At 39.6% G+C, this 26,203-nt stretch overlaps 1 protein-coding gene across 8 annotated transcripts in view; it reads left to right on the forward strand.

Moving 5' to 3' along the window:
- WDR7 (WD repeat domain 7) overlaps positions 1-26,203 on the forward strand; it is a 285,950-nt gene that overhangs the window by 236,285 nt on the left and 23,462 nt on the right. The window contains exon 27 of one of the 8 annotated variants that reach the window (XM_023752621.1): positions 6,308-6,331. The exons of the other annotated variants lie outside the window; for them this stretch is intronic. Coding sequence (XP_023608389.1) covers positions 6,308-6,316 — 9 coding nt within the window. The 3' untranslated portion in view covers positions 6,317-6,331. Of the gene's footprint in view, positions 1-6,307; positions 6,332-26,203 lie in introns of those variants that run through there. 8 annotated transcript variants of the gene reach the window in all.

The raw sequence follows: 26,203 nt of genomic DNA on the forward strand, positions 1-26,203 counted from the left end.
CCATCCGCATTTTTTAGAGTTCTCTGTCTTTCCTGGCTGCAGACTGCCTCTCAGCTGAACCTCCCCAGCTTGATCGGGCTGATTGTTACCCGTTTCAGCTGCTCGCCCCTATCTGCTCCGGGATAAAGCACCAACACGTCCGTCTAAGCCTCCGCCATTTTTTTCTCTCCAAAAGAACTTTATTATTAAAAATTTTAAGTAAGTTCCTTAAAGATTAAACTCATTTTTTAAAGCCTCAAATTTTCTAGTTTCTGGTGCATAGTAAATGCACAGCAAAATACATGTTGATCAAATAAAACACCCCGAGTCTTTGGAGTAAAACCTGTACAAAAAACAAAATGTGCCATCATTATATCAAAACTAGAGGCCCAGTGCACGAAATTTGATTTGTGCCCTGGGGGTGGAGGGGGTGTCTCTCAGCCTGGCCTGTGCCCTCTTGCGGTCTGGGACTGCTCGCTCCTTACCGCCTGCCTGCTCGCTGCTCCTTACTGCTCTGCTTGGCTTGCTGCTCCTTAGTGCTGCCGCTGGCGCGGAGGCAGGAGGGGCTCCCCCCACCGTTGCTGTGCTCACCAGCTGTGAGCCCGGTTTCTGGCTGAGCGGCTCTCCCCCTGTGGGAGCACACTGACCACCAGGAGCAGCTTCTGCATTGAGTGTCTGCCCCCTGGTGGTCAGTGCACATTATAGCGACCAGTTGTTCCACCAGTCTGCTGTTCGGTCGATTTGCATATTAGGCTTTTATTATATAGGATATATTTGTAATTTGGGTATAGTTATATTTTTGTAGGTCAGAAACACCTCATCAAAATATTGTTTCTCTGTAAGGGATGATGGGATATATTTTCAGAAACAGCATAGAGGGCCTCTTTCTTATGAGTCATGAAAGATATACCTACATTTCTGTAGCGGACTGTGGCCAGGCCTGCCCTAGGCCAGATAATGAGGAAGGAATAGAAGCCAAGATTGATTGATTGTATGTATAGAACTGTGGCCACTAAGGTCTAGCTATAATCCCTTAAAGAGCAGGAGGTGTATTCTGGAATGCTAGAGAAAGGGATGGGCCTGAAGTTGGTGCTTCTGTAGCCTCAGGGATTCCTTGCTCCCTGCCGGATGGATGCGTTGAACTTCAGATCACCTTCACGGGGAAAGAAGGAGGCCATTGGACACTGCGTCCACTTACTTTCCCCTTGCCTCCTGAGTGGCCTTTACTCTGCTTCTTCCTTGATTCAGGGGTATTAAAGTGAGAGCAAGCCCAAACTCTGTCCAAATCCATTTTACCACTGTTTAAACCTCGATTTATCATCGCTGTCCAGCCTGGCTCACTTCATTTTTCAGCCAACAAGACTTCCCTGACTGGCTCAGTCATATTGTTATATTCAGGCCCCTGCCAAGCATCTAACTAGAGACTAATGAGAAGCAAAACCACAACTCCCTTAAAGCGAATATGGACTATGAGGAGGATGGCCTCATTGTTTTCCTGTTAAGCTCCTCTTCCCTCGATCCCATTTGTCCTCAACTGCAAATTTTGAGAATTAGACTTACTAGCATTTCACATAAGAATTGCACAAATCTTATGTGAAAAACAGTGATTCCAATAGATAAGTAGAAACACCTCTTGTCTGTGACTTAGGGAATACCAAGCCAGTAACATAGATTTTATGAATACAGTTACATAGTGTTAGCAAAGCATTGAAGAAATTACTGAATGCTGGCATTTTCCATAAATAATATTTTTTAGGAAAAGGGGGGCTTGGCAAGATATGGAAATGTTTTTAGCATGGGATTTAAAGCATTCTGATGACAAGAATCCAGTGTGATTTTCTGTAATACATTTGATTCTGGCAAGCACTCTAAGGCTACTACATATCAGAAGAGCTAATTTTCAAGACCCAACAGAAATGTCAGCAAACACACCTATATTCATAGAAGTTTGGACAGCAATGTGTTCTTCTCTCTAAAAATACCAAAGCTTTTACTTCTAGTTAGGAGGAGCGCTGGACCTTCAGGAGCTGGTGGACAGTAAGATTGATGTTATTTTAAGGCAGAGTTTTGAAGCTCCAGGCGCAGTTTTCAATGCGCAGAATTCTATAACGGGCAGGCATCAAGGGCACTTAGGCGGTGATTGCAAAAATTGCAGTGAGAATTGACTAGAGTACTTAGTCAGACAGTGACATTTTAGGCATTTTCTTCCTGCTCTTTTCAGCAGCTGGTTTTCTGGCAGGTGCTGCCTGTGACATTCTGAAGCAGCAACCAGAAATACGGTGTCGGGGGGCGTGGGGGGGGGCATTAATAAGATGAATGGTTGGAGAAGACAATGGCTTCCTGACATCACGTTGAAGAATTACCTAACAAGCATCCCGTTTTAAGAGTGAAATGCTATTTAGAGAAGAATCTCTAGGAAGAGAAACCTATCTGGAACAATGCATGAAATTAGACCATCATTTATTCTGAAAGTTTAAAAAATTTTAAAGAATATTTTTAACTGACAGTGTAGAGGAGGATTTTTCTGTTTGTTTACCCTATCATTCAGTGAGTATTTCTTATATCCATGTTATACTTTGAATGGTAGTATTTACACCAAGAAAGAAAATTTGATTCTTTCTATAATTGGAACTACATGAGGCAGAGAATTCTACTGTTTACCAACACAATAGTTATTCCAAGCATTTCAACATTCCTGCAAAAGCATTGGGTGGACTAAAAGTTATTATGATTCCCAAAATTCACATTTTATCTACATTTCTTAATGTCATTCAGTTTCCTTCCTAGCCATTCTCTTTTTTCCCCAACACATAAAAAATGAAAGTATAAATGTCTAAATACATATATTTCATATATATTTAGTCCATACATTTAGAAAATATTACATGGGAGAGTCATGGTGCATCGAATTTATTCTGGATTCACTGCCTTGTATTCTTTATATCCACTCTTGATATATAAGGTACTTAGAACAAGGCCTGGCATACAGTAATCATTCGATAAAAATGAATCATAAGTACTCTCACCCATATATTGAGGTCACGAGTCTGTAGTTCATGAAAGGAGCTAAAGAGATGTTGATGGTGATTAAAAGAGAATATTGTCAAAATTTGGTAATTCCTATCTCAAATAAAACTTGGGATGGAACTCATGGTTAGTGGGGGAGGTATCATAAAAGCCCTCAGATCTGGCACAATCAGCCCCAAAAGTTGCTCAGTTAATAAAAAATGTTGCTCAAGTGTGGAATCATAGAAAATGATATATATCTTAATATTGTATTTTAAAATTACCTTATTTTCCATCTCTTGATGTGAGACCAAGGCCTTTTCTTTCTATAATTAGCCCACATTTTTCTTTCTAAACCACACCAGCTTCTGCTTTTTTAAGTAGATTGGGAAATTAAAGATACTTATAAAGCAATATAGGAGTATAATCCTATATTTATGCTTTTCCCAGTTTTTTGCAGTTATCTAACACCTGATATCAGGAATGTGTGTATGTATGTGTCTTTGTAAAGCTGTCTTCCCATTCTTAATTTAAAATTTTATATCACCATAAAATTGTGGCTAACTCCAGATCACAGAGCTCAGCTGGTGGGAGCAGTAGCAGGTGGGCCTCGAAAGCACTGGCGTTCCTTGTTTGGTGGCATCAGTCAGGATGTTTTACAGAGTGAATCTATATATATAAAAGTCAAGCAACTGGAATGACGGAACGACCGGTTGCTATGACACGCACTGCGTCGGCCAACTGGCCAAATTGGGGCCCCGATCGGTCTCCCCCAACCTCCCGTGGCCCCTCCCCAGCTGGTCTGGCCCCTAGCCACCCCCCTACCCCAATCGTGGGCAGAGCCAGCTGGCCAGCTGCCCACGGCCCCTCCCCCCGGCTGCCCTGTTCCTGATCAGCCTGCCACCCGATCAACCCCCCTCACCTTGACTGGGGGCAGGGCCGGCTGGCCACAGGAGGTCATCCCCTCCTCCCTCCCCCGCCGGCCTCACCTGTGCACAAATTTGTGCACCAGGCCGCTAGTAGAGAATATGGGTTCACCCTAGAGTCAGTAAAGTAGAAGTCAGTTAAGAGAGATTCTGTAGTGCAATACATACAATGTGTAGTGCTTAGACGTATTCACGTGACACCATGAAATGCAGAAGGGAATGACTGCTTGTGTGGGCAAGGTATTTACAGTCCAGTAGGAATAACAAAGTAGAAAGACAGACACAAGTAGTAAAGTGTATACTGTTACAACAGAATGTGGGAGACAAGAACAGGAAAAGGTTCATGTACTGGGAGCAAAAGTTGCAAAGGAGCGTGGGAGTGTGGTGGATGGGAAGCGAGACAAAGCTGGTAGAGAGGGGGGTCTGAGCCATGGGAAGCCCTTCTTGGCTAGATTGCTTCATAGTTTGTCAGCAGTGAGCAACAGACTCAGATGTCTAAGAGACCAAGCAGATAAATTCAGTGGTTCTCAACCTTCCTAATGCCGCGACCCTTTAATACAGTTCCTCATGTTGTGGTGACCCCCAGTCATAAAATTATTTTCGTTGCTACTTCATAACTGTAATTTTGCTACTGTTATGAATCGTAATGTAAATATCTGATATACAGGATGTATTTTCAGGGGTTGCGACCCACAGGTTGAGAACCTCTGGCTTAAATTAATAAAACAAGGTAAGCCCTCTTAATAAAACAAGGTAAGATTTATCTTTCACTTTTCCATTTTTGATAGCACCATCCAAGAAATATTCACCTTTCTTTTTAGCACCACTCTCTATAAAAGAACAGCATAAGCCTTTAATAAAATGCCAGCTGCTATTGCACTTGAGTGTTAGGGACAGAACTGGGAGGGCTAGGGACCATGGCGGACTGGAGGGCACCTGCTCTGGTAAAGGCATCATGGAATCATGGACCTAGTGTTGCCTGATCTTCTGGTTTTTCAAGATAAGCTAAAAATCTGATTTTTTAAGAACCTCCAAATTTGTAATTGCTAGTAACTGATTTTAAAAGTTTTTAAAGTGCGTAAATCAATACTATGCTGAATGCATTCAGTACATTTAGAGAAACCATTTAAGAGTTTCAAGCAGGGGAGCAACAGGATTGGATATTCCATTTGGAAGGTCAGGACTGCAGACAATGAATTGGTGATGGTTTGCTCCTTGAGGCTTTGGTAACAACCCAGGTAGCAGGTCTCGGGGCTTGGTTGGTATCTGGGGGGACTGGGTGAAGACAAGGAGTAAGAAGCATATAGAGCAAGTGGATGATGATAAGTCTTAAAATACAGTATTTTAGATATATACACTAAAATATAGATTGATACCATAATGTAAAAGTAAAAGCAACATTTTCAGAAAGAAAAAAACAGATGGGTTGTATATGAACTGGTAGGGAAGACAGACGTATAAAAGGAAAGATTTAGGCAAAGAGAGGAATTTTAAAAATAATTTTGAAATTGTTGGGAAGATTTCAAAGTTAGGATATTTTATGTGCAAAGTGGTGAGTTACAAAAGAGGCTTTAAATGAGAGAATTTATTATTTCCTATAACGTGTAGGGGTAAGTGGTCCCCTCAGGGCTGCCAGTCTCTCCGTCTCTCTGCTCCACTACAGACTGTGTTGGGCCCTTAGGCAGAACCACCTCAGGGCACAGGATGGCTGCCACAGAGCCAGCAGCCTCTGCAGAGGGTACCATCCAGAGCGAGAAAGAAGTTCTACATAAAAGCAAATGCAGCCTCTGAGAAAGCCTGTTCTGTGTCTCAGTTGTTCAAAGTTGCATCACATACCCATGTGCATTAGACCTGTTGCTGGCAGAGAATGGAATTATCATGACAAATTGAGATTTACTCCTGAGATAGCAGAAGGCTGTCACCCTCCTGGGGGCCAGGGGATTGGCCTGAGGAAGGCAGCCACCCTTTGCCTCCCCAAGGGAATCTGGTAACGTCTCCCCTGGAGGGTTCTTAGCTATAATGACCAGGAAAAGAGGGTTGACAGCAGACTGTTCTTCCACTCACTGTCTTTGGGAACTTGAACAAGTTTCTAGCCCTCTTTGAACCAGTTTCCTCGCCTGCAGCATGGGGATGCGTTTGGGTCTTCCCGATCAATTGAGCTAACGTTTGTGAGATACTTAGTTGTGTGCTTTTGCAGTTGAAGTGCTCAGTAAATGGTGCTGGTGGGTTAAGAGTCATCTTCAAAGGTCAGTCCAGTTTGGAGTTTCTGAATTTGAAAGAGAACTTTTTGTCTTGGTCTATGAATGAATCTCTTACCAATAGGAAACATTTAAACACCCAGTAGGCTGATAATAAGGTTAGTTTAAAGGTACAAACTTTCCCCTTTACTCCCACAGAAACAGTGAGCTGGGTTGGCAGAGAGCAGGAGCCGCCTCCAGAGACCTGGCTCCGATCCCTCCCCGGCACCGCCCAGGAGACCCGCCCCTTTGCTCTGAAGGGAGAGGTTGCCCTTGATTACCGGACACTGTCCCTCCTCCTCCCAGTTCAGCTGATGGCTCTCCTGCTTCAGAGCTGTGGCAGCTACGCTTGAAGACAGAGTAGGTGCTAGAAATAACTATTCCTTTGAATGTTAAACTGCTAAGCCAGTCTGCTCTTCCTTCAAGTTACATCTTAATCTAGAATATTCATTCATGCAGGAAGTTATTTAAAAACATAGTTGACTTTCAAAGGAATGACAAGAGCGGTTAAGCACCTATAGAATGGCCACCACACCAGGTTAAATGCTTCTTTTTCATGTTTTCTGAGAGTGGCCCTTTGCAGTACTGAGAAAGCCAGCTCCCAACGCCCCTTGAATTTCTCTGGACGCACATCCCAGCGGATGGCATTGTTATTGTGTGGCTGTAATTTATGTAAATGCGTTGTCAGAGATGAATGAAAACTTATAGTTGTAAATCTACAAGGACACAGCTATAACTCACATAGATTTATTACTTGTAGACATGTACATCAAGCCTCTGGAATTACTGCTTCTACTGTAGACAGAGGTTAAAGAAAAAGGTAACAACTTACATGCCATTATACATACACAGCAGTTTGTCATTTATTGGTGGTGGTATGAATACAGAATACAGCAGGTGACTGTCCTTCACCCAGCACAGTCTAATCGGCACGTTTCAGCAAGGATGCTGAAGGAAAGACCGCCAAGTAAGTAGTCAGAATATTTAGTCTTAGAGCCAGTCACTCACTTTGTTACTTAACTTCTCTGAGCCAACATTTACTAAGTATAAAACTATGTATCACAAACCTGTTGACACCACCCCATATGTTCATTTATTCATTCAACAGTTATTGAGTGCCTACTGTATATCACACATTTTTTTTAAGGCTGAAAGAAATAATGTAGGCCAACATCCTTATTTTTACAAAAAAAAAAAAAAAAAAGACAGTGAGGCCAGAAAGATGAGATGCTCTACAAAAGGATGTGGGAGGGCTTTTGAAAACGCAAAATGCATACAAGGGGAAATCATTATTAATTGTAATACAAAGCCAATAGTTCTTGTATGTCTATGTGTTTAGTTCTCCATAGATGTTTCTGTCTAGGAGTTCCTTTTCCATAAATTCACGGGGCATTGTCATTTAGCATTGTTCTTTTCAAACCAGCTGACATCAGAATCATGTTGAATATTTCAAAATAGATCTCCTACCTCAGACCTTCTGAATCAGAATCTCTGAGGCAGGGACCCAGATGTCTACTCCCAGGTAATGCTAATGAAAACTAGAGTTGGGAAACACTGGGTTTACCAAATAAAATCACAGATTATATAAGGAACAAATAATGTGTGAATTAACATTTTAAGTCCTCTGTGGTCTATAAAGTCAAATTAATAATAAGGAGAAATAGCCTGCATTAGATTTAGAATCATAAAGACTGAAATAGAGCCTTAGGATGAGTGGAATTTGCTTTGGGTAGGGGGGTATTACCATTGGAAAGGCAATGTAGCAACATTAAAGAAAGGTTTAAGGGGAAAAATCAACACAACTCGCCCCCCCCCCCAAAGATTTTATTTATATATACTTACATGTATAACTATAGTTATTTGCATTCATAGTCTACATATTTCTATATTTGTTTCAAAACATATAAAATTATAAAAATCTAGTTTATGAGGTTTTAGTTATTTTTTTCTATGCAGAAATTTTCCTCACTGCCCTGAGCTGAGCTGAGGTCCGAATCCCTAGATTTTCATAATGCATCTGGGAGTTTTCCTGTTATGTTATACCAACCCCCCAACAGAGCTTTAAGCAACTACTGTTGGGAACACATATAGCCTCCCTTTCTCTCCACAGTCCACTTTCTGATGACTTTTCTCATCTTCAAATTACAACAGGAGGGAGCCTCGACCAGATAAAATCACTAACAGAAACTGTGCTTACAGAAGTCACCACTATCTTGTTAACCCCTTACAGCTTTGTCCTTCATCAGAAGTTTTCTCCAGCTGCTCAAGTACAACACAAAATTCAAGAATCTCTGTTTCTGGATATCTCACAGTATGGTAGGATCTTTTCTCGCTGCAGCATCCATTCAAATTTATCAATTGAACAAATATTAAGTATTTACTCTATGCCAGCTACTACGTTATTGCAACACACTAGTGAAATAATGTATTTCTTCTTAATGACCATGAGGAAACGAATGCTTCCTCCAGAGACTTAACTGCAAGAACATTTTTAGCTGCTTTGCTTTTCCAAGTTGTGAATCTAGTGAAATTCCCAGGATATGAGCCACTTCCCTGTTTGGGGAAGCTAAGCATTTAGTATGTCAATACATCCTTAATAATATACTTTAACATGTTACACACCAAGGATATTTTATAGGAGAGCAACCAGAGACAAGATCGGGAGATGGGCTAGAGCTAGGTCAGAGACCCTGGAGTCATGCTGAGGAATTTTGATATTATCCTAAATGCAGTGGGGACTATGAAGGATTCTAGCAAGTGACTTAATCTGATCTAACTGCTGTGTGGGGAATGGACTGAAGGAAGACAGAAGTGGAAATGGGAAGATCAGTGACAAGGCTGTTCTAGAAATATTCCGCACTAGAGATGACAGCATTCTAGACTGGTATGGGGACAGTGAAGACAGAGAGAAATGAGATGAATTTGAAGATGAAATTGACATTTGGTGTGGTAATTGAGGGTGAGATGTTGAGGATGACTCCAGGGTTTTTGGTGTGAGCAACAGAATAGATGGGACATACTGGAAGAGAAGCAGATTTGTGGATTCAGGGGATGGTAAAAAATTAATCACTCAGTTTTTGATATTAACTTTGAGATGCCTAGAGAATAATCATGTGGAACTGTCATATATGTAGCTATACACATGGCTCTAGAGGTAAACATGTAGACATGATTGACATGTTGGTGTATTCAGAGCAGATGAGTATAGAGGGAGAGGGAAGGAGGCTGGGACAAAGCCTATAAAGTTCAACACTTAGAGATGAGATGGAGGAGACGCATCTGACAAAACCATAGAATGGATGGTTTGAGGGCAGGAAGAAAATCAGAAGACTGCGCTGCCTTAGCCACCAACGAGAAGCATGTCTCATGGAGGAAATGCTGCTGAAAGATCAAGTAAGATAAAAAGGAAAAGCAGTCCATCAGATTTAGCAACAGAAGGTCATTGGTGACTCTAAAAAGCAGTCTGGGTGCAGTGGTGGGTGGAAGCGTGGCAACGGGAAGGCTGTGAGGACCGTTCTTCCAAGGAGCATGGCTGGAAACAGAAAGAGAAAAGAGAGACAGCAAGCAGTAAATGCGGCACCAAGAGAGTTTTGCTTTGCAAGCTATGTATATACTAGGTATTTCACCGCCGAAGGAGAGCACTTGACCCATGGTTTAGCAAATTAACACAGTTAGCAGTAGGAAAAGATGTAAAACAGTTATGAAAGATACCGTTTGGGATTGGCCATGAAGAAAATACTTCTGCCTGTTGTCTGTCTACTGTCATTCTGAACCATTTTAATATTAATTTAATGCAAACCCCAAAAATTCAAGCGGCGTTAAGGTCTATGCTAATGAGAGTAATGACAAGGCCTTTGAGACAGACCTTTGAAATGACAGCTATACTATCACACCCGACTTTAACAAGGATCCTTTATCCAGGGTGGTTTGCAAAATTACTCATTTTCTGAGTGTTCTTAAAGGAAATTACTCAGCAGTCCTGTACATCTAGAATTTAAGGATATATTCTAGAATTTAAGGATATATTCTAGAATTTAAGGATATATATACACACACGTATATATATATATATATATATATATATGATATATATACACACACACGCACACATACATATATATATCTATATTTCCAAAGATGCAGCATTATTTGGATATATATATATATATGATTTATCAAATATATTTACATTTGATATAAATATATGATGGCCACAACATTCTTTTCATGTTAGCAAGAAAGAGTTATCCATTTCTATGAGCACAGTTTTTAGAGCCTTTCTCTTTATTTTCTCCAGACAAGAAAGTGGTTTGTTCAGTTTGCGTTTCTGAATTTCCACCAGGGAAATGCAAGTGGCCTCATAGGCTTCAGCTATTTTCTTACCGGTTAGCCATCTCACCGAAGAAAGAGCTATACTCTGATTTTTCACCTTTTCCATAAAGCAAATAGAGAGCTGTTTACAACAGCCTTTGTCTGGCTTTGGCATTGATTTTAAATCACCTGGATTGATCATGTGGTTATGGGACTTTAAAAATCCCACCAAACACCAGAGCCTCTAAACACAATTAGAATTGAGGGGTTTTTAATCAGCTGGCATTATGTCTATAGGAGTACATTTTAAATTACCCTTAACTTCTGCTCATGTTTGGTGGGGGAAAGCGCTATCCTAATTAATGTATAGAGTCTGGAGTTTTGTAGATGCTCTCTCAAACCACGCAGAAATGTTCCCACTTTTCAAAACAAGGAAGCATCTAAAATCTGTATCTTCTTTAAGTATTTCACTGCCTGGGCAGTTTCTTCAGCCAATAAGGGAAAAGTATGCAAATGAGCCAGCTGTCCTGTCACACACTCCTCAGTCACAGGACAGCAGCAGGATTTAGGTAAGCTGATCTCAACCAGATTTGACAAAGAGGTGGAAGGTCTAAAATTAAATAGGTCAACACAAATTCTTTAATGATAGGAAGAAGTGAAGGGACCATGAGGGACCCCCTAGGAAAACTGTTTTGTAAAGACTGCTGATATTATTGCTTTTTATTTCAGATTTCCCATCATCATTGGCATCTAAGTCTGAGTAATCTTCTTTAATATGAAGCACAACATATTTTTCACTAATTATGCTTTAGATGGTTTCTATAAAATTGGTGTTTTAACGAAGTTCATGTTTATAATGATTCAAACTACGTCAAGGAGCCGACTTTTCTTTCTTAAAAGGCAGGTATTTTTCTAAGGCTGGCTCTACTGCTTCGATTTTGTTACGGTGACTAGATAAGCTAATATAACTTTGCAAAAATGGAAACCTGCTTTTAACCATATTGTACGAACGTGCTAGTTATAAACGTAGAGTGCAGAATAGACAGTTTGTACTTTTTCCTCTCCTAGCTGGAGACTAAGTTTACTTATATCAGATTTCAATAACTACACACACGCGCGCGCACACACACACACACAACACACACACACACACACACACACACACCAGTAAACTCCCTGTCAGCCTCCTAATAGTAAAACATAGTAAGCACCAACAAAGGGATTGTCTTTTGAATTCATATTCTTTCTAGTTAAAAAAAAATATGTCCTCAGAATAACCATGATTTGGGAGGGTTCTTATGGTAGTGTGTTCCTAAACAATGTAGTACTGTTTTCCTCAAACCCTGTAAATAATTGTCAGGGAATAAAAGAAAAAAGAAACAGGAAAGTCCTTGCCAACAGGCTGAACAAATAAAAAATATTCTTTTAAAGTGCAACTGAAACCCTATAAGAGATGAGTGCTTTGTTTCCTAAATTCACTCACAGAGCATTTCACACAATGGTAATTTTTTCTCTTTTTTTAAATATTCTTGTGATATTGTAACAATAGGAATATATTACAGCCCTTCCTCTAACATTATGTTCGAAGAACATTTATGATCTTTCCCACTTGAGCTAGCGCACATTTTGATGCTTTTAGATGTTATTTTATCTGTTTGGAAAAATAAGAAATAAACCTTAAAATGTTTCTTCACTATTCCGTTTTTCTGGCAGCACATTTTCTCCATGTTGCAAGAAAGATGGCTTTACATAGTAACTTCGAAATAACACCTAATGATTAACAGAATGATGGATGTGATGAATCACCTTTTTCTTGAGAAATAATAAATCAACATATTCCTACCCATAAATTTTTACTGAAAAATGTGAAATATGAGCATCATATATTTAACAAGGTGTCAGAGACAAACACTGTTGACAAAATGTTGCCCTTCTAACCAGTAGAATCCATTAAAATGTTGTGTTCCTTTTTTGGAAACAATTCAAGTATAATTTACAGTTTCCTAAATGTAGTAAGGTTTTACTTCTTGCTTACTCCTCTAATGATAACTAAACATGGGCATAAGTAAGATCTGCTTGTCCATTATCAATACCAGACCCCAAATTTAAGAAAATAAAACCTAATTCCTAATACAGGAATATTTTACTCACAAAAATTGTGGTTCTATTGAAGTAATTCTGTCCTGGCTCTGATTCAGGTAGCCTATTTTCCCTTGCTCTGCTTTCATGTTTAGCTGGACTTTGTAATGACGTCTGTTTGGATTTTTTTGGAGGCCTTGAAGGGTGAGTTTGTGATTACATTAAAGGTCCGTTGATTGTTAGCTGCAACAGCAAGTTTGCTTTTTTCCCATTTGGGGTGTTTCTCCTGCGTGGCCATATTGTGGGAAGTGGAGCAGGGCAGGGTCCTTCCCCGGCTGTATTGATTTGCCCTTCAGCTATGTGCAGTGCGGAGAGGACCTCGGGCCTTGTTGTTGATTATCTGCACAGTGTCTCTGGGAGCATTATTGACCCATTGCCGCTGACTGCCTGTGGCTCTTGATTTTTCGCACCGTCTCCATGACACTCATAATAAAACACACTATCTTATTGCTCCTCAGCTCTGAGAGCCAACTGATTCAGCCTTAGAACACCACAATGTTTCTGGAGAACATTTATTGTATGTGGGGTAGTGTTGTAGCAATTTCAAGAGTCTGTCTTGTGTAGTTTTAATAGCTTCCTCTACAGGAGGGTTCCACACAGGCTATTACGTTTTTATTCTCTTTAAAAAGCCAATCAATCCTACCTCTGCCTATGTTGTTAACATGAAATTTTACATTAGGAGTATAAAACTAATTTTAAAACATTGGACTAATAAAAATAATATTCTGTATTATCATTAAGCTTGACATGTTGCTATAAGACTCATTTTCAAAACTGAATTTTGAAATGTCACAAGAATTGTGCTATGATTTGTTAATACAGTGAATGATGGATTTTTGAAGTTTCTGATCATATTTGATTAACATGTTTCTACTTTACTATTGTCAAAATGTCCTCTGTTATACATTTTAACTTCTGATAGGGTATCAAATTTTAAGAAATTATGTAAAACCTTTCTTCTTAATTCTTTTGGAAGATGTTTTTCTATGTAAGCTAGTAATTAGTGGAAAATGGATTTCTTTGAGCTTCTGTCTTATGTTTAGTTTTGGAGGTTTTATAAGTTTTAATATCATATTATTTTAATGTTTATTTTTCATGTAGTTCCTAGTCCAAAAGAGGCATTAATAATTTATTTGTGCCCTAAGTGTTGATTTATAGTATAGTGTTTCAGAAATAGGCTTTGACTTTTGTTGGTATAGAGAGAATAAAATGCACATTTCTTAGAGATACTATAAATATTTTAACCCACTGTCAGTATCATTACTAGTGTAAATGGTAATAGGTCAAAAGAGAGCAACCACTCCATTCTTGCCAGAAATATCTGGACATTTTTATAGAAAAGATAAGCCAAGCAAGACTTGCAGGTTAGGTTAGTATTATCAGTTACTTTTCCTTGAAGTTGTCTAAAAGTGTTTTCATTAGTCAGAACAAACAAAGTTTCTTTAACAAACCTATTTTCAATAAATTTAGATTTGGGGAAATATAAATAAAGCTAATTTCTTTTTATTAGTATGTGTCCAACTTCATGAATTCCCTGAACTAGGGTCTGTTTCAAAAATGTTTGCTATGACGGTATTTCAAATGATCAGTAGCTCACTGCTGGAAGATGTTAAGTTTGGCAGTTCATGTCAGTGAGCTTTGCCATTTAATTTTTTTCACACTTTGAAATCACAATTTACTTGTGTTGGTTGGTGGATTTAGTTTTTGCATCTTCTTTTTTTATATTTAAGTAGGTAGGTTTTATGTTTTAAGGATACATGGTTTTCTAATGGTACATTTTTAAAAATTAAACTGTAAAAAATAAAAAGAAAGAACTCATGGGCATGGACAAGTGTGGTGATTGTGGAATGGACAAGGGTGGGTGGAGGTGGAAGAGGGTATAGGGACGATAAATGGTGATGGAAAAAAGTAAAATAAAGAAAAAATATTAAACCATCATAAAATAAGAATTTTTAATTAAAGTTTTAGCAAGTACTGCTTGTGGCTGGTGCGGGGCGGGGGGAAGAAGGGGGAGACACAACATTGTCTCATAGATCTGCACAAAACCCCATGCAACAAAATGGTCTCTTTAATTTTTGTCTAGTTGTTTCTCAGCTAATTTGCTTTGGGTTTTTGTCCACTTGAAGTTATTAGAACCCAATGACAGAAAAATCAGGAAAGATCCACTTCTTATCCCTCCAAATTAGTGTTGTTCTTTCAAATTAAAAAATTGATTCTCCTCCATGCTTCTGTGTGCCACACCTCATGAGGTTTTAGGACAGGTGTGATGAGAATAGATGCAAAACCTCTGTAACTCTCAAGCGGATGATGCACAGGCTAAGGCTGCCTCCATCCACCTCTGGGAAGATGCCAGGATACACTTGACCTGTTGTTATGCAAGCAGTGTTTTTTCACAGCCGACGTTTACTTATATGAATTTAACACCCACAGTGGGTCAGGTTTGAATTCTCTGTATAGGAGTCAAGTGCCAAGTTTACCATAAACCTGGTTCTCAGTGGTGTTGAGCCCTCCCACCTGATGGTTTTAGATAGCATGCGGTTTGTCTTCCACTTAAGCCTAAGTATTTCAGTGTCTTTGCACATTCAGAACCACTTTCAAGTATATATATAAGGCTTCCTCTAACCGAGTCCTAGTTATCAGGTATTGCAAAGGTTAAGCCTTATCATCTGCACCAAAAAAAAAAAAAAAAAGGTGAGGTTTCATCAAAAACTTCCATCCTCACAACCTTTCGACCACAATTTGATGATTATTATTGATTATTTCCCAGCCTTTCACTCACGCTCTGCCACTGCGGCCAGCCCTGATATACAGATAGGGCTGTAGTCCAGCTAAAATAAGACTCCATCTTGATAATGGACTGAGATGAGATACTGTTATTTGATAAAGATAATTGATGTTTCACAGTGAATTGGAAAGCAGCTTCAAGAGCAGCGTACCTGGAGCTGTATTCCACCCACAAATATGGCAGTTGTTTATAAAAATAGAACAAAAGAACTAAAGGTAAATATTCGGACGTGGCTTTTAAGAGCATTTGGTGCTATGATTTTTTTTTCCCATGTTTGATTATGTTAAAGTCTAGTGGAAAAACATAGGAAAGGACCTATCACATTATTTTTTCCTTTTTGGTTTCACGTTAGTTAAAAGCGAAGGTGTTATTGATCAGCTCCCTTGCAGACATATTCCCTAAATTCTGTGTTTGGATTATGATGAATCACTGTCATGCATAAAATGGCTATCTTAGGTCAGAGTTAAATTTCATGTTATCATTAATCTCTGGAACATTTTACATACCGTATGAAAACACAATTTAAATTATTGATCATAAGCATCATATCTCATGGCAAATGCAATTCAAATAATCTGTGAATGCAGGTTGGGTTTCTCCTCATTTATTATTAACAGATTTCTCTAAAAACAATACGTAACTCACTGTATATGTTTGTTCACAATTCCTTCAGCCACCGGGTTTAAGTTGATTAAGGTATCATTCATCTTAGGTACGGTTCATCCGATTTCTTTTAGTCTTATCACCTTCATAACCCCTAATTAAGCAATAAGGCTTGACAGGAAGTATGGTTATCATGAGATAATGACACCCCAAGTGTGTTGTGAGGCACAAGGTTCGGCTGAGTGCTTCTAAACCTCTAGGGGTGTGATTATCTCATGATAAACATGCCACATTGCCGCTCATTGATATTGTTGTTGCATACACACACTCCTGGAGTTAGGGTGAAATTGACATGTCCTCGCCCACCTTCTCACCCAAACAAATTGTTGGTTTCATAAAACTATTGATTCAGATTTCATATTTATAAGCCAAAATTTGAACCCAAAGGCTTTTATTTTATTGTATAAATAGTATCAGTTGACTTGCCAAGTACAAAATACAGATTTACTTTTTTTTTAAGGTAAGTTTCTTCAGAAGAAAGGCCTCATGGAAAGCAAGTAATGTTTTTTGTTGTCATAATTTTGCAGCAGTGGGTGGACCTCACTTCAGTGAGCAGTAAAAGATGAGGCATTCTCGTAAACCCGGAAGAAGCATGCTTGTGCATTCATCCACATGAAGTTATTAAGTAATTGAAAGTTCTTTAGGAAGTATTAGGATATTTTGATTTGGAAAATCCTTTTTAGTTTATCACTTGTTACTATCACAGTTAAAAATAGACCATGGAGGAAGAGAAGAAAATATTAGTTTTGCATCTATAGTTTAAGTTCAGATTTCTTGTGATTAATAATAATTCAGGGAAGAATATATTGAATTTTCTTGTACAAGCTGTAATTTGGTATGTGTGTGTTGTTGTAAGAAAAACTTTTGAATATTTTCATGGCTAACTTTTGAATATTTTCAGTATGAATTTAACTTATTTGTGTCTTCTAAAACAAAAATATTCACTAGAATTTTCTGTGATGAAGAAAATGTCCTGTATCTATGTTTTCCAATATGACAACCACTAGCCACATATGGCTAATGAGACTGTATTTTAAATTTTATTTCATCTTAATTAATTTCAATTTAAATGGCTGCATTTGGCTAATGGCTAACAGATTGGTGATGGTGTAGTTCTAAAGGGGGGAAAAAGGAAATCCCTAAAAGTTCATCTTTCTTGAGCTCCTCTTGTACAATTACTGAGAAATGAATGGCTTTATAGCTTAATAGAATATTTTCCAAGAAATTAGTTTATGCTTTGGTCATTTATATTTTAATGTTTAAGTAACAACTGAAAATGTCTGTTAGTTTTATAAAGATCTAAAATTCTCCTTAGTGGAACTTCTGTTCTGTTTAATTTGTATTCAGTTTTTCGTGAGTTTCTGCCCACTAGTTAGGTATTTGATGCATGTTAGAACTGTTAATCTAGTTATGAATTAAAGTATAACTTTTCTGGCAAAGTGAAACAGTTTTTCTTTTTCTTTTTTTATAATATTTTTATTGATTTCAGAGAGGAAGGGAGAGGGAGAGAGAGATAGAAACATCAGTGATGAGAGAGAATCATTGATCGGCTTCCTCCCACTAGGGATTGAGCCTGCAACCCAGGCATTTGCCCTTGACCGGAATCAAACTCAGGACCCTTCAGTTCACAGGCAGACGCTCTATCCACTGAGCCAAACCAACAAGGGCAGCACTTTTTCTTTTTAAGGGAGTATTTCTGTCAACCAAAAATGCTGAGACTTTTTGTGCCTAATTATTAAATGACTTATAATCCTTGATCATAGCATGTACATTCATTTATCTCATAGAGAAAAAATATTTTCTTCTTGAATAAGAATTATAGGGTCCAACCTTGCCTTTATTCTTGTAGATAAGGTTTTTAATTCAAAAATGTCCAGAATCCTTACTCGAATTTTGAGTGCTCTGTGGGTGAGCCCAGCCTTCATCGCTTTCATGACCTCATTCATTCTTAAAAGGAACTTTGAATTTTAAGCTAAGAGATTTATCAAACCCAGTCTGTCCTCTAAATGACCAAAGAGGAACATGGGAAATTAATGTCTTTCTTTAAGTGGAAAATAAACATTTCTTAAGGGATAGACTGATAATTACCGTTTCTGTTACTTTTTTGTATTTATATTAATTTTGTTTTTTAATTAAGATGACAACATCCCAGGCAGAAAACTGTAAATCAAATTGCCAGTACATAAAAGCATAGAATTTTGTATTCAGTTCATAAAACTAAACGACACATACGCTGAAGACACAGGGAATCCCTTTTATTACATGAACTGCATTGCCGTTCATGACAAGTAAAACTACTGGAAACAAAGTTCTCACCGAGTTCCTGGGGGAGCAGCAATAGAAGCTGCTACCATTATAATCTAGCGCAGAGATATTCAACTGGGGTGCCGCAAGAATTTTTAAAACACGCAGTACCTGACTATGTAGTCAGGGTCACTGACCTCTTTTCCCTTAGATTGTCAATTAACAAAAAAATGACAACAGCCAACACAACAATAGCCATCGGTGTGAATGAATCAAAATTATACCTTTTTTGTTTGGTCAGATCTGCAAAAATATATTTTTTTGTGTGCCACAGAATCTTAGTAATTAGTTTTATTTGTGTCATGAGATGAAGAAGGTTGAAAATCTCTGTTCTGGCGAGAAAGGAGCCTTCCCTCGTTTTTTACATGTGTCAGTCAGAGGATCCGAGGGGCTGATCTGTGGACCAAAGAGCCTTGGGAAAGCCTTTTGCTTTTCTAGCTCCCAGTGAGAACCACCACACTGATGCCAACACCTCTACATTTAATTTTAAACAGATTATTAGAAAACACACACAGTGCTAGGGTGTTATTTTAAAATAAAAGTTCCTAGAGATGAGATCATTTGATCTCTAAGATTTTCTTCAAAATTATATAAGAAGTAGAAAAGCAAATGGGCTCGGACGAAGGCAGATTAACCATGAATTGGTATTTGAAGCTGGGTGAAGGGTACAGTGAAGTTTATTGTACTAATGTCTGCTTTTGTACATGTTGTGATTTTCTGTGTAATAATTTTTAAACGAAAGTAAATGTAAACGCTGAGCTAGTATAAATATTAATATCACTACCAATAATGCTTATGAGGTAATATTTGCTTATATTATAGTTATTTTACTTGAACTCCTACCTATTGCTCCAGCCTTATCTCTGTGCATAGACCATGCTAACTCTTCATCATCATCGCCACCATTATCACCATCATCTTTTTCTTCTTCTTCATCATCATCATCATCATCATCATCATCATCATCATCATCATCATCATCATCATCAAACTCCACTATTTCCTTTGCACATGCCATTTCCTCATTTAGGACCTCTCTTTTTCCATCCCACATATTCTATCTCCCTCCTTCACTTAAATTAATTACTATACTTACTTGTTTCTAAGCCCAACTATCATCTACTGCCTCACTAATATACCAACTGTATTGTTGGGGACTGGACTGATTCTCATTCAGTTCAGTATCCATCCAGAGGTCTGCTTGTTCATCTCCTGTTCTCTTGAGATTAAAATCAGAGCACATGCCTTTCTTATCTTTGGTTACAAGACAGGAAGATCATACCACCTCTCACTTGCTACCCTAGTCCTCCTCCTTTGTTTTATAAATAGCGGGGGAGAAACTGATCCAATGAGATTTGGATTAATCTTGAAGGAAGTGAGGGATGATGGTATATAGGTAGTGCCTGCTCCCCTGGCAGAGGAGGGTAAGAACTCTAAAAACTTTAGACATCATATGCACCAAACAAAACAAGTTTGTGGACCACAGTGGCCTTGTGGGATAGAAACATGAGTGATTTTAGGGTGAGGAAGAAAAAGAAATCTATTTATTTCTGTTGAATTCTTAGTATCTTATACTTTTATTTAAAATGTGGTTTATTAGCAACAGCCCAAAATATATAAAATGGGAATCCCAATACCCTACCTTAAAATGTGGTCCCAGGAATCTCTAAGAGGAACAGAATATTAGTGGAGAGAGAGGACCCACCTCTTCCCATTCAGTTTCTCATTGTGAGCTCATGTGTAATCTATAACATGTTCAGACTAGTCATGCCTTTCAAATGTATTATTATTTATATTATAAATATATTTTGCCAGAACTTTAACATCCTCCATTTCTTCAAATCAATCAGTCACATTAACCAATTAAAATTGAGGACATGAGGTCTGCTCAGTGTAAAGTAACCTTAGCCCATGCTGTTTAATTTTATAAAGCACTCATAATGAAAGAGAATGATTCAGCTAATCAAATAGCAACTTCCTTTGTCCTTACCTGTCTTGATTAAGGCAGCTGGTCTTCTGAAATCACCCCTTCTGCGTAAGAATCCATTCCAAGGCTAGGCATATGCCCCTGGGAAAATGCATTAGCGTGAATGCTTTAGAGCCGGGAAGATGGGGTGCCTGCCTTCTCCGAGGAACTAGCAGCACTACACAGCAATTGAGCAGTCTGTAAATTAAAGTCTGTGTATGGGGGGGGGGGTGGGGAAGGGACTAGTTTTCCATGTGGAATGTCCTTAAACTATGGTTACCCAGAAATGACAGAGCCAGTATCAAGACAAATATGGGATTGTATGGGGCCTTTACATACAGATTATGCCCCAAAGAGTGAATTTTCTTATGCTAATTTTAAAGTTAAAGCTTTAGTTTGTCCAAAAGTAGAAAATAGTACATATCTAACAATAGAGCATACTAATTAACAGTTAGCTCTCAAAAGATCTTACTTAATTAGGGGTACAAACAAGACTTCCTATGGTTAGCCAGGTGGAACGTGTGATGATAACGGAGAACTATTCCACGTGATAGGCAGTAATTATGAAAAGCGATGTCATTAATGTAAACGTAGTCGCATGAAGCGTGTGGATCATACTTTTCCTGGCTGCCCTGTCTCCCCAATCCTGCTCTGTGTCTTCTCAGGGCCAATCTAACCCACCCCCAGACATTTCACTGAACTGGGAGTTCGGGGATAGGATGGTAAAGAGAACTGGTAGCCTGCACTTGTGTAAATTTTTTATTAAGAGGCATATCCCAACTCTGAGTAGTTATTTGCCCTTCATTTGAAGCTCGAATGAGAGCAAGAATAATGACCTAGTGTTTCCTCCACATACAGATACCTCCCCAACTCAAATCTATGTTGTAGTGATAGTGCGGTAGTTGACTACATGTTACGTCTATTTTTACGTATGTGACAAATAGGCTAAATGCAATAGAGTACTTTGGGGGGAACAAAGGAGGCACTTAGTAGGCTCATCAACTGATCGCCTCAGAAGGAACTCAGAGAAGCCTCTTGAGTGGTTTTGGAAATACATTCTTTAAGTATGTGTCTGTGAGCTTAAGGAATTATATCCGATAGCCAGAATTTGGGATTCAGAAAAGAAAACTTTTTTTCTCAAGTTTCTAAGTAACTTAGCTCCTCTCAAAGAACCATTTGGCATCTGGATGCCAAGGTTGACATGGTAATCAATTTAATTTTTTTCTGTTATTTTCTTTTGGAATGATGCCATCTGCTATAATGAGATGGGGCTGCCTGGAAAAATAGAAAACTTGCTGACCACTCTGTGAAGCCACATGCTGTGATTTTAAATTTTTATTATGGTAAAAAGTGTGACGTCGTGTCTAGGGGAAAGGCTCTTAAAACATTGAATTTGTATCAAAAGAAATGCAGAAATGTATCTAATTCGCCTCCGTCTCCCAGGATAGGCTTTTGCAGCTTTTAACTCTGGAAGGCTGCATGGTCCGTGTGTTAGCGAAGCACTTTGTTCAGCCTGTCAAACCGAGCTCCTGTCTCGGGAAGACGGTGGGATGTGGGGGCCGCGTGTTTCTTCTCTCCACCCTAATTTATAGGAAACCCTTTCACAGGACTGGTGTGTTCCTGGAAAGTGATCAGTCATCTCCCGGGATAATCTTGAGATGACTGGATACATACTTGGCAGTGATGAGGCAGATGAATTGCTGCCAGCCGCTTGATGGCAGTCGCCGCGGGAAACAGACTCTTCCTTGCTCCATGTCATCTATGTCACACTTCGGTTTATTGAAATGCACCCCGTGTGGTGGCCCGGTCCTTTACTACGAAAGGGGCACTTTCTCTGCACTCCACACAGGTTCCGTAGGCTCCGCTGAAGTAAGTGGAAGTCCCTGGAAACTCATGGCTTTGGCTATGCTCACAGCATTTCTGAGTTCCTTCTTTCTCAACTACCGATTAATTTTTGACCACCAACAGTGGTTTCTCCTCATCTTCTTAAGAATAGGAATTTATTCCGTATGTCCTGGGAATATTTTCCTATCTTGTGTCTTCTTTCCTCAAGTTTTCCCTGAATAATTTAGTTGTAAGTGCTCATGACACTGGCTGAGTATGTTCACATTTGCAAGAACATTATTTGATGGACTCGGTGATTTTAAACGAAGGACTAGTAAGTTTCTCAGCATCCTGTGTTAGCAGACGATCCATGAAGCCATACCTTATAGTGACCTCTGTACAAAAATTCAGTTGCATGCTACTCCAGCACACGGAAACGCTCAGCATGGCGTGGCCTTGCTTCATCCTGCATCCATCCACACAGTTCTAGGCTTCCAAGTTGGAAGGGGGCTTTTACCAGACTGACCCCATGCTAGACAGTACTAAGTTTCTAGGAAGTCGCTAGCGGGTTATTAATTTATTCACCAACTATCTCAGGAAGCAATGGTACATTACTCTGATGAATTAAATTCTCAAAGTACTAGAATTTAAGTTGCTAAGACAATTTAGTTTTTTTAGCTGCGTGTCCAATATTTGGTCTGTTGAAATAATATAAGCTTGAGTATGAGAACAAAGCAACTTCCTTTTGCAATTCAGACTTCCAGATTTTCTGCGCCTGGACTAATGCTAAGGAGACTAAATTCCGAAGGCAATGACTGGTGTGCTTAGTACCTGCCTACAGTTACAGGATAAATGAAGGCAATGAAGGACCTTGAGAAAGCTGCCTTTGATAAAAATCCTGCCAGTCTCCTCAGCAACACACATTTCACTTGAACTCAGAGGATGTTTCCTCTTCAAAATGGTTATTCTCTGGCAAAAACAAGTTTAAGGGCATAAAATTTGTGGGATTTTTTTTAAAGGATGGTGTAAATGATTATAGAATGTCTAGCATTTATTTCTTTGGGGGAGGGGGGATCTGACTAATGGCCAGCATTGGGACTAGATCTGCTGTACATGAAAGGTGTGTTCCAAGCCTAACTCATTCTGCCTACAGCGAACACTACTGGGATTGTATGAAATTCCCTCTTTCTTCGAAGTCATGTCCATGTTGTCTGTTTCTGAACCATGCCGTTCTTCCTGAACTCATAGATTCTCTCTTCTTTCAACCCCCACCTCCAGTTGTCCACCTCAAACTCTTCAAATGTGGTCTTTTAGGCCAGAAATTGTTACAGAGTTGTTTTACTCCAGAGCATGAGAACTACTAGAACCCACTTGGAGGCTTCCAGTTTCTGACGGCCCCCACCCCCACCTCCTGTCTGCACTCAATCCCCAGTCTGGTCACAGCGCCCTCTGTGTGAGCTGTGTGATGTGCGCACATCTGTGGGTTCCTTTCCCGGGTCATTGCCATGGAGATAGAACCTGGTCTGCAGGAAGGTGATATTCTGTCCACTAAGCCCACGGGAGAAACTCGGATCTGCAGGGCTGGAGGCTGGGCCACTTGCTGCTTTGAGGGTTACTGATTTCCAATCAAAGGCTAGAGCAATAAACTGAGAGGGCTGTGAAGAGGGGTTGGCGCGTCAGCATGTCCTGCTATTTAAAGTGGGTCCAGAGTGTTTAATAACTTGCATTCATTCATCCATGTCCAATAGTAGAGTGTCCCGCGAAACCTTTGTAAGCCAGAATGGTGTAAAGGGATGAAGCAGTTACCATTAATTTATATGGAAAAAGTTTTGAGAGTTCCCAGAGTCAGACATTCAACATAGTTTTGCACTTAAGCATAACACCCTTACGAACTCTCTTCGGCTTTTCTGATACCTTAGGACACATCTTGCTAACGGATGCACAGAACCAATGGAGATAAAGCACAGATGCTCTCAGACACAGTTCAAAGCTATCGGCTTGAAGCTGAGATGCGAGCGTGGTTCCTGGGAAGGCGCTTGGCGGGGCCACTCTCGCTGCTTGGTGGGTGCTGCCTCGATCAGGGCCCCCTGCAAAATCCTCTTTTGATTTCTCTCAGTTTGCAAAATTCAGTACTAAAGTAGGTCTTTCTTAAAAGCAAAGTGGTGGAAATTTCACAAACTTTGGACAAGTGGGGAAACCTGTATTTTTTTGTAACACAAATTGATAGAGAATCTGTTTCTGCTCTTAGGAACCAGTAGACAAGCATCTACACTGCATGAGGCTAACCACTACTCTAGATATCTTATGTGCATATGCTTAGAGAAGAAATAGGGCTTCCTTCTCTTAGATTCTGGGGCTTTTAAACAGACTTAAAAAATAATTTATAAATTACTGAAAGAATTTAAAAATTAAAATTTTAGAAAGAAAGTTAAAATACTATTATTACCAAATTTGCCAGAGAGATTAAATTATTTAATTTGGAAATTTATAGCAGTTTTGATGAACAGAAGCAACCAAGCAAACATACGCTAGGATCTAAATGAAACGAGGCCACTTGGTAGATTGGGAAAGCAGGCAGGACCCGATGATGCCTGGGAGGGTAACCCCCAAGGGAGTTAAAAATGCCCAGAACTATTCAGGGTAACCTGCCCCATTTCTTCCCTCTGCTTTATCAACCAGTTCAGAACTGGGCTGCGAATCCGGGGCTTCAGCCGGCAGCAGGCTGCTCTGCAGAGGCGGTATTCTTTATTCTTTTTAGCCTGCATTGGTCACGTAAGCATTTAAATATTTTTTAAAGCTTTGTTTTAAAAAATATTTTTATTCATTTCAGAGAGGAAGGGGGAGGGAGAAAGAAATAGAAACATCAATGATGAGAGAGAATCATTGATCAGTTCCCTCCTGCATGCCCCACACTGGGGCTTGAGCCCGCAACCTGGCATATGCCCTGACTGGGAATCAAACCGTGACCCCCTGGTTCATAGGTCAATGCTCAACCACTGAGCCATGCCGGTTAGGGCTAAAGCTTTTTTAATATTTTACTGGAAACATAGAAAAGAACATGTGAAAAAATTACTTGCAAATAGCCTAAAAAAAGAATCACATTTCTTAACCAGAAACAGTTTCATATGAGTGTAATACTAATGAAAGTTATGGTATGTAAATTTTTAATTGCCTGAGCATTGTATAAGGAATGTGACTTTCATGAGATGTTAAAAAAATCAGATTAAAAACAGATCTGGATTAAACAATGAACTGTTCAGAGGAGTGGAAGCAATTACTTTTCAGAAACAACATATATCCTTCTCCATGGTCTCTGGCTGAGTGTTTTCAAGTATGATTTGATCAATAACCTCACAGTAGTGGCAGATATAGAAAAGAATAAATGTTTATCACACGTGTAAACATCTAAGGCAAAGCTGAGTATTTGCTGGAAAGACAACATCCATTCTTGAATTTCCCCAAGGGTCAGATCCAGGGGTGAGAAAAGAGCATTTCAGTTAGAGCTGTAAGGAGGGTATTCATGACAGAAGTTAAACTAACAATGCATTTTTATTATAAATACTAATGGCCTGATGCACGAAATTTGTGCGGGGGGTATCCCTCAGCCTGGCCTGCACCCTCTCCAATCTGGGACCCTTCAGGGGACATCCCTCTCACAATCCAGGACTGCTGGCTCCTACTGCTCACCTGCCTGCCTACCTGATCGCCCCTAACCACTTTGCCTGCCAGCCTGATCACCTCCAACTGCCCCCCACCCCCCGCCGGCCTGCTCGCCTCCACCTGCCCCCCCTGCTGGTCTGCTCACCCCCAACTGCACCGCCCCTGCTAGGCCTGCTCACGCCAAATTGCTCCTACTGCCGGACTGGTTGCCGCACCTGCCACCCCAGCAAGCAGCTAGAGACGGACAACCCCACCCGACCACCGGGCTGTTGCCCCACAACGCCACCCTGGTGGACTGAATACGACGACTAGCCCATGCTATGATGAGTTTTTGGACGCGATCGTTCAAACGCAGAAAAATAGTACAAGAGGAAGTAGATCCTCTTATGAATAGTGTTGTGTC

Source organism: Myotis lucifugus, unplaced genomic scaffold (genome assembly GCF_000147115.1).
Source record: "Myotis lucifugus unplaced genomic scaffold, Myoluc2.0 scaffold_36, whole genome shotgun sequence".
NCBI classification, from domain to species: Eukaryota; Metazoa; Chordata; class Mammalia; order Chiroptera; family Vespertilionidae; genus Myotis; species Myotis lucifugus.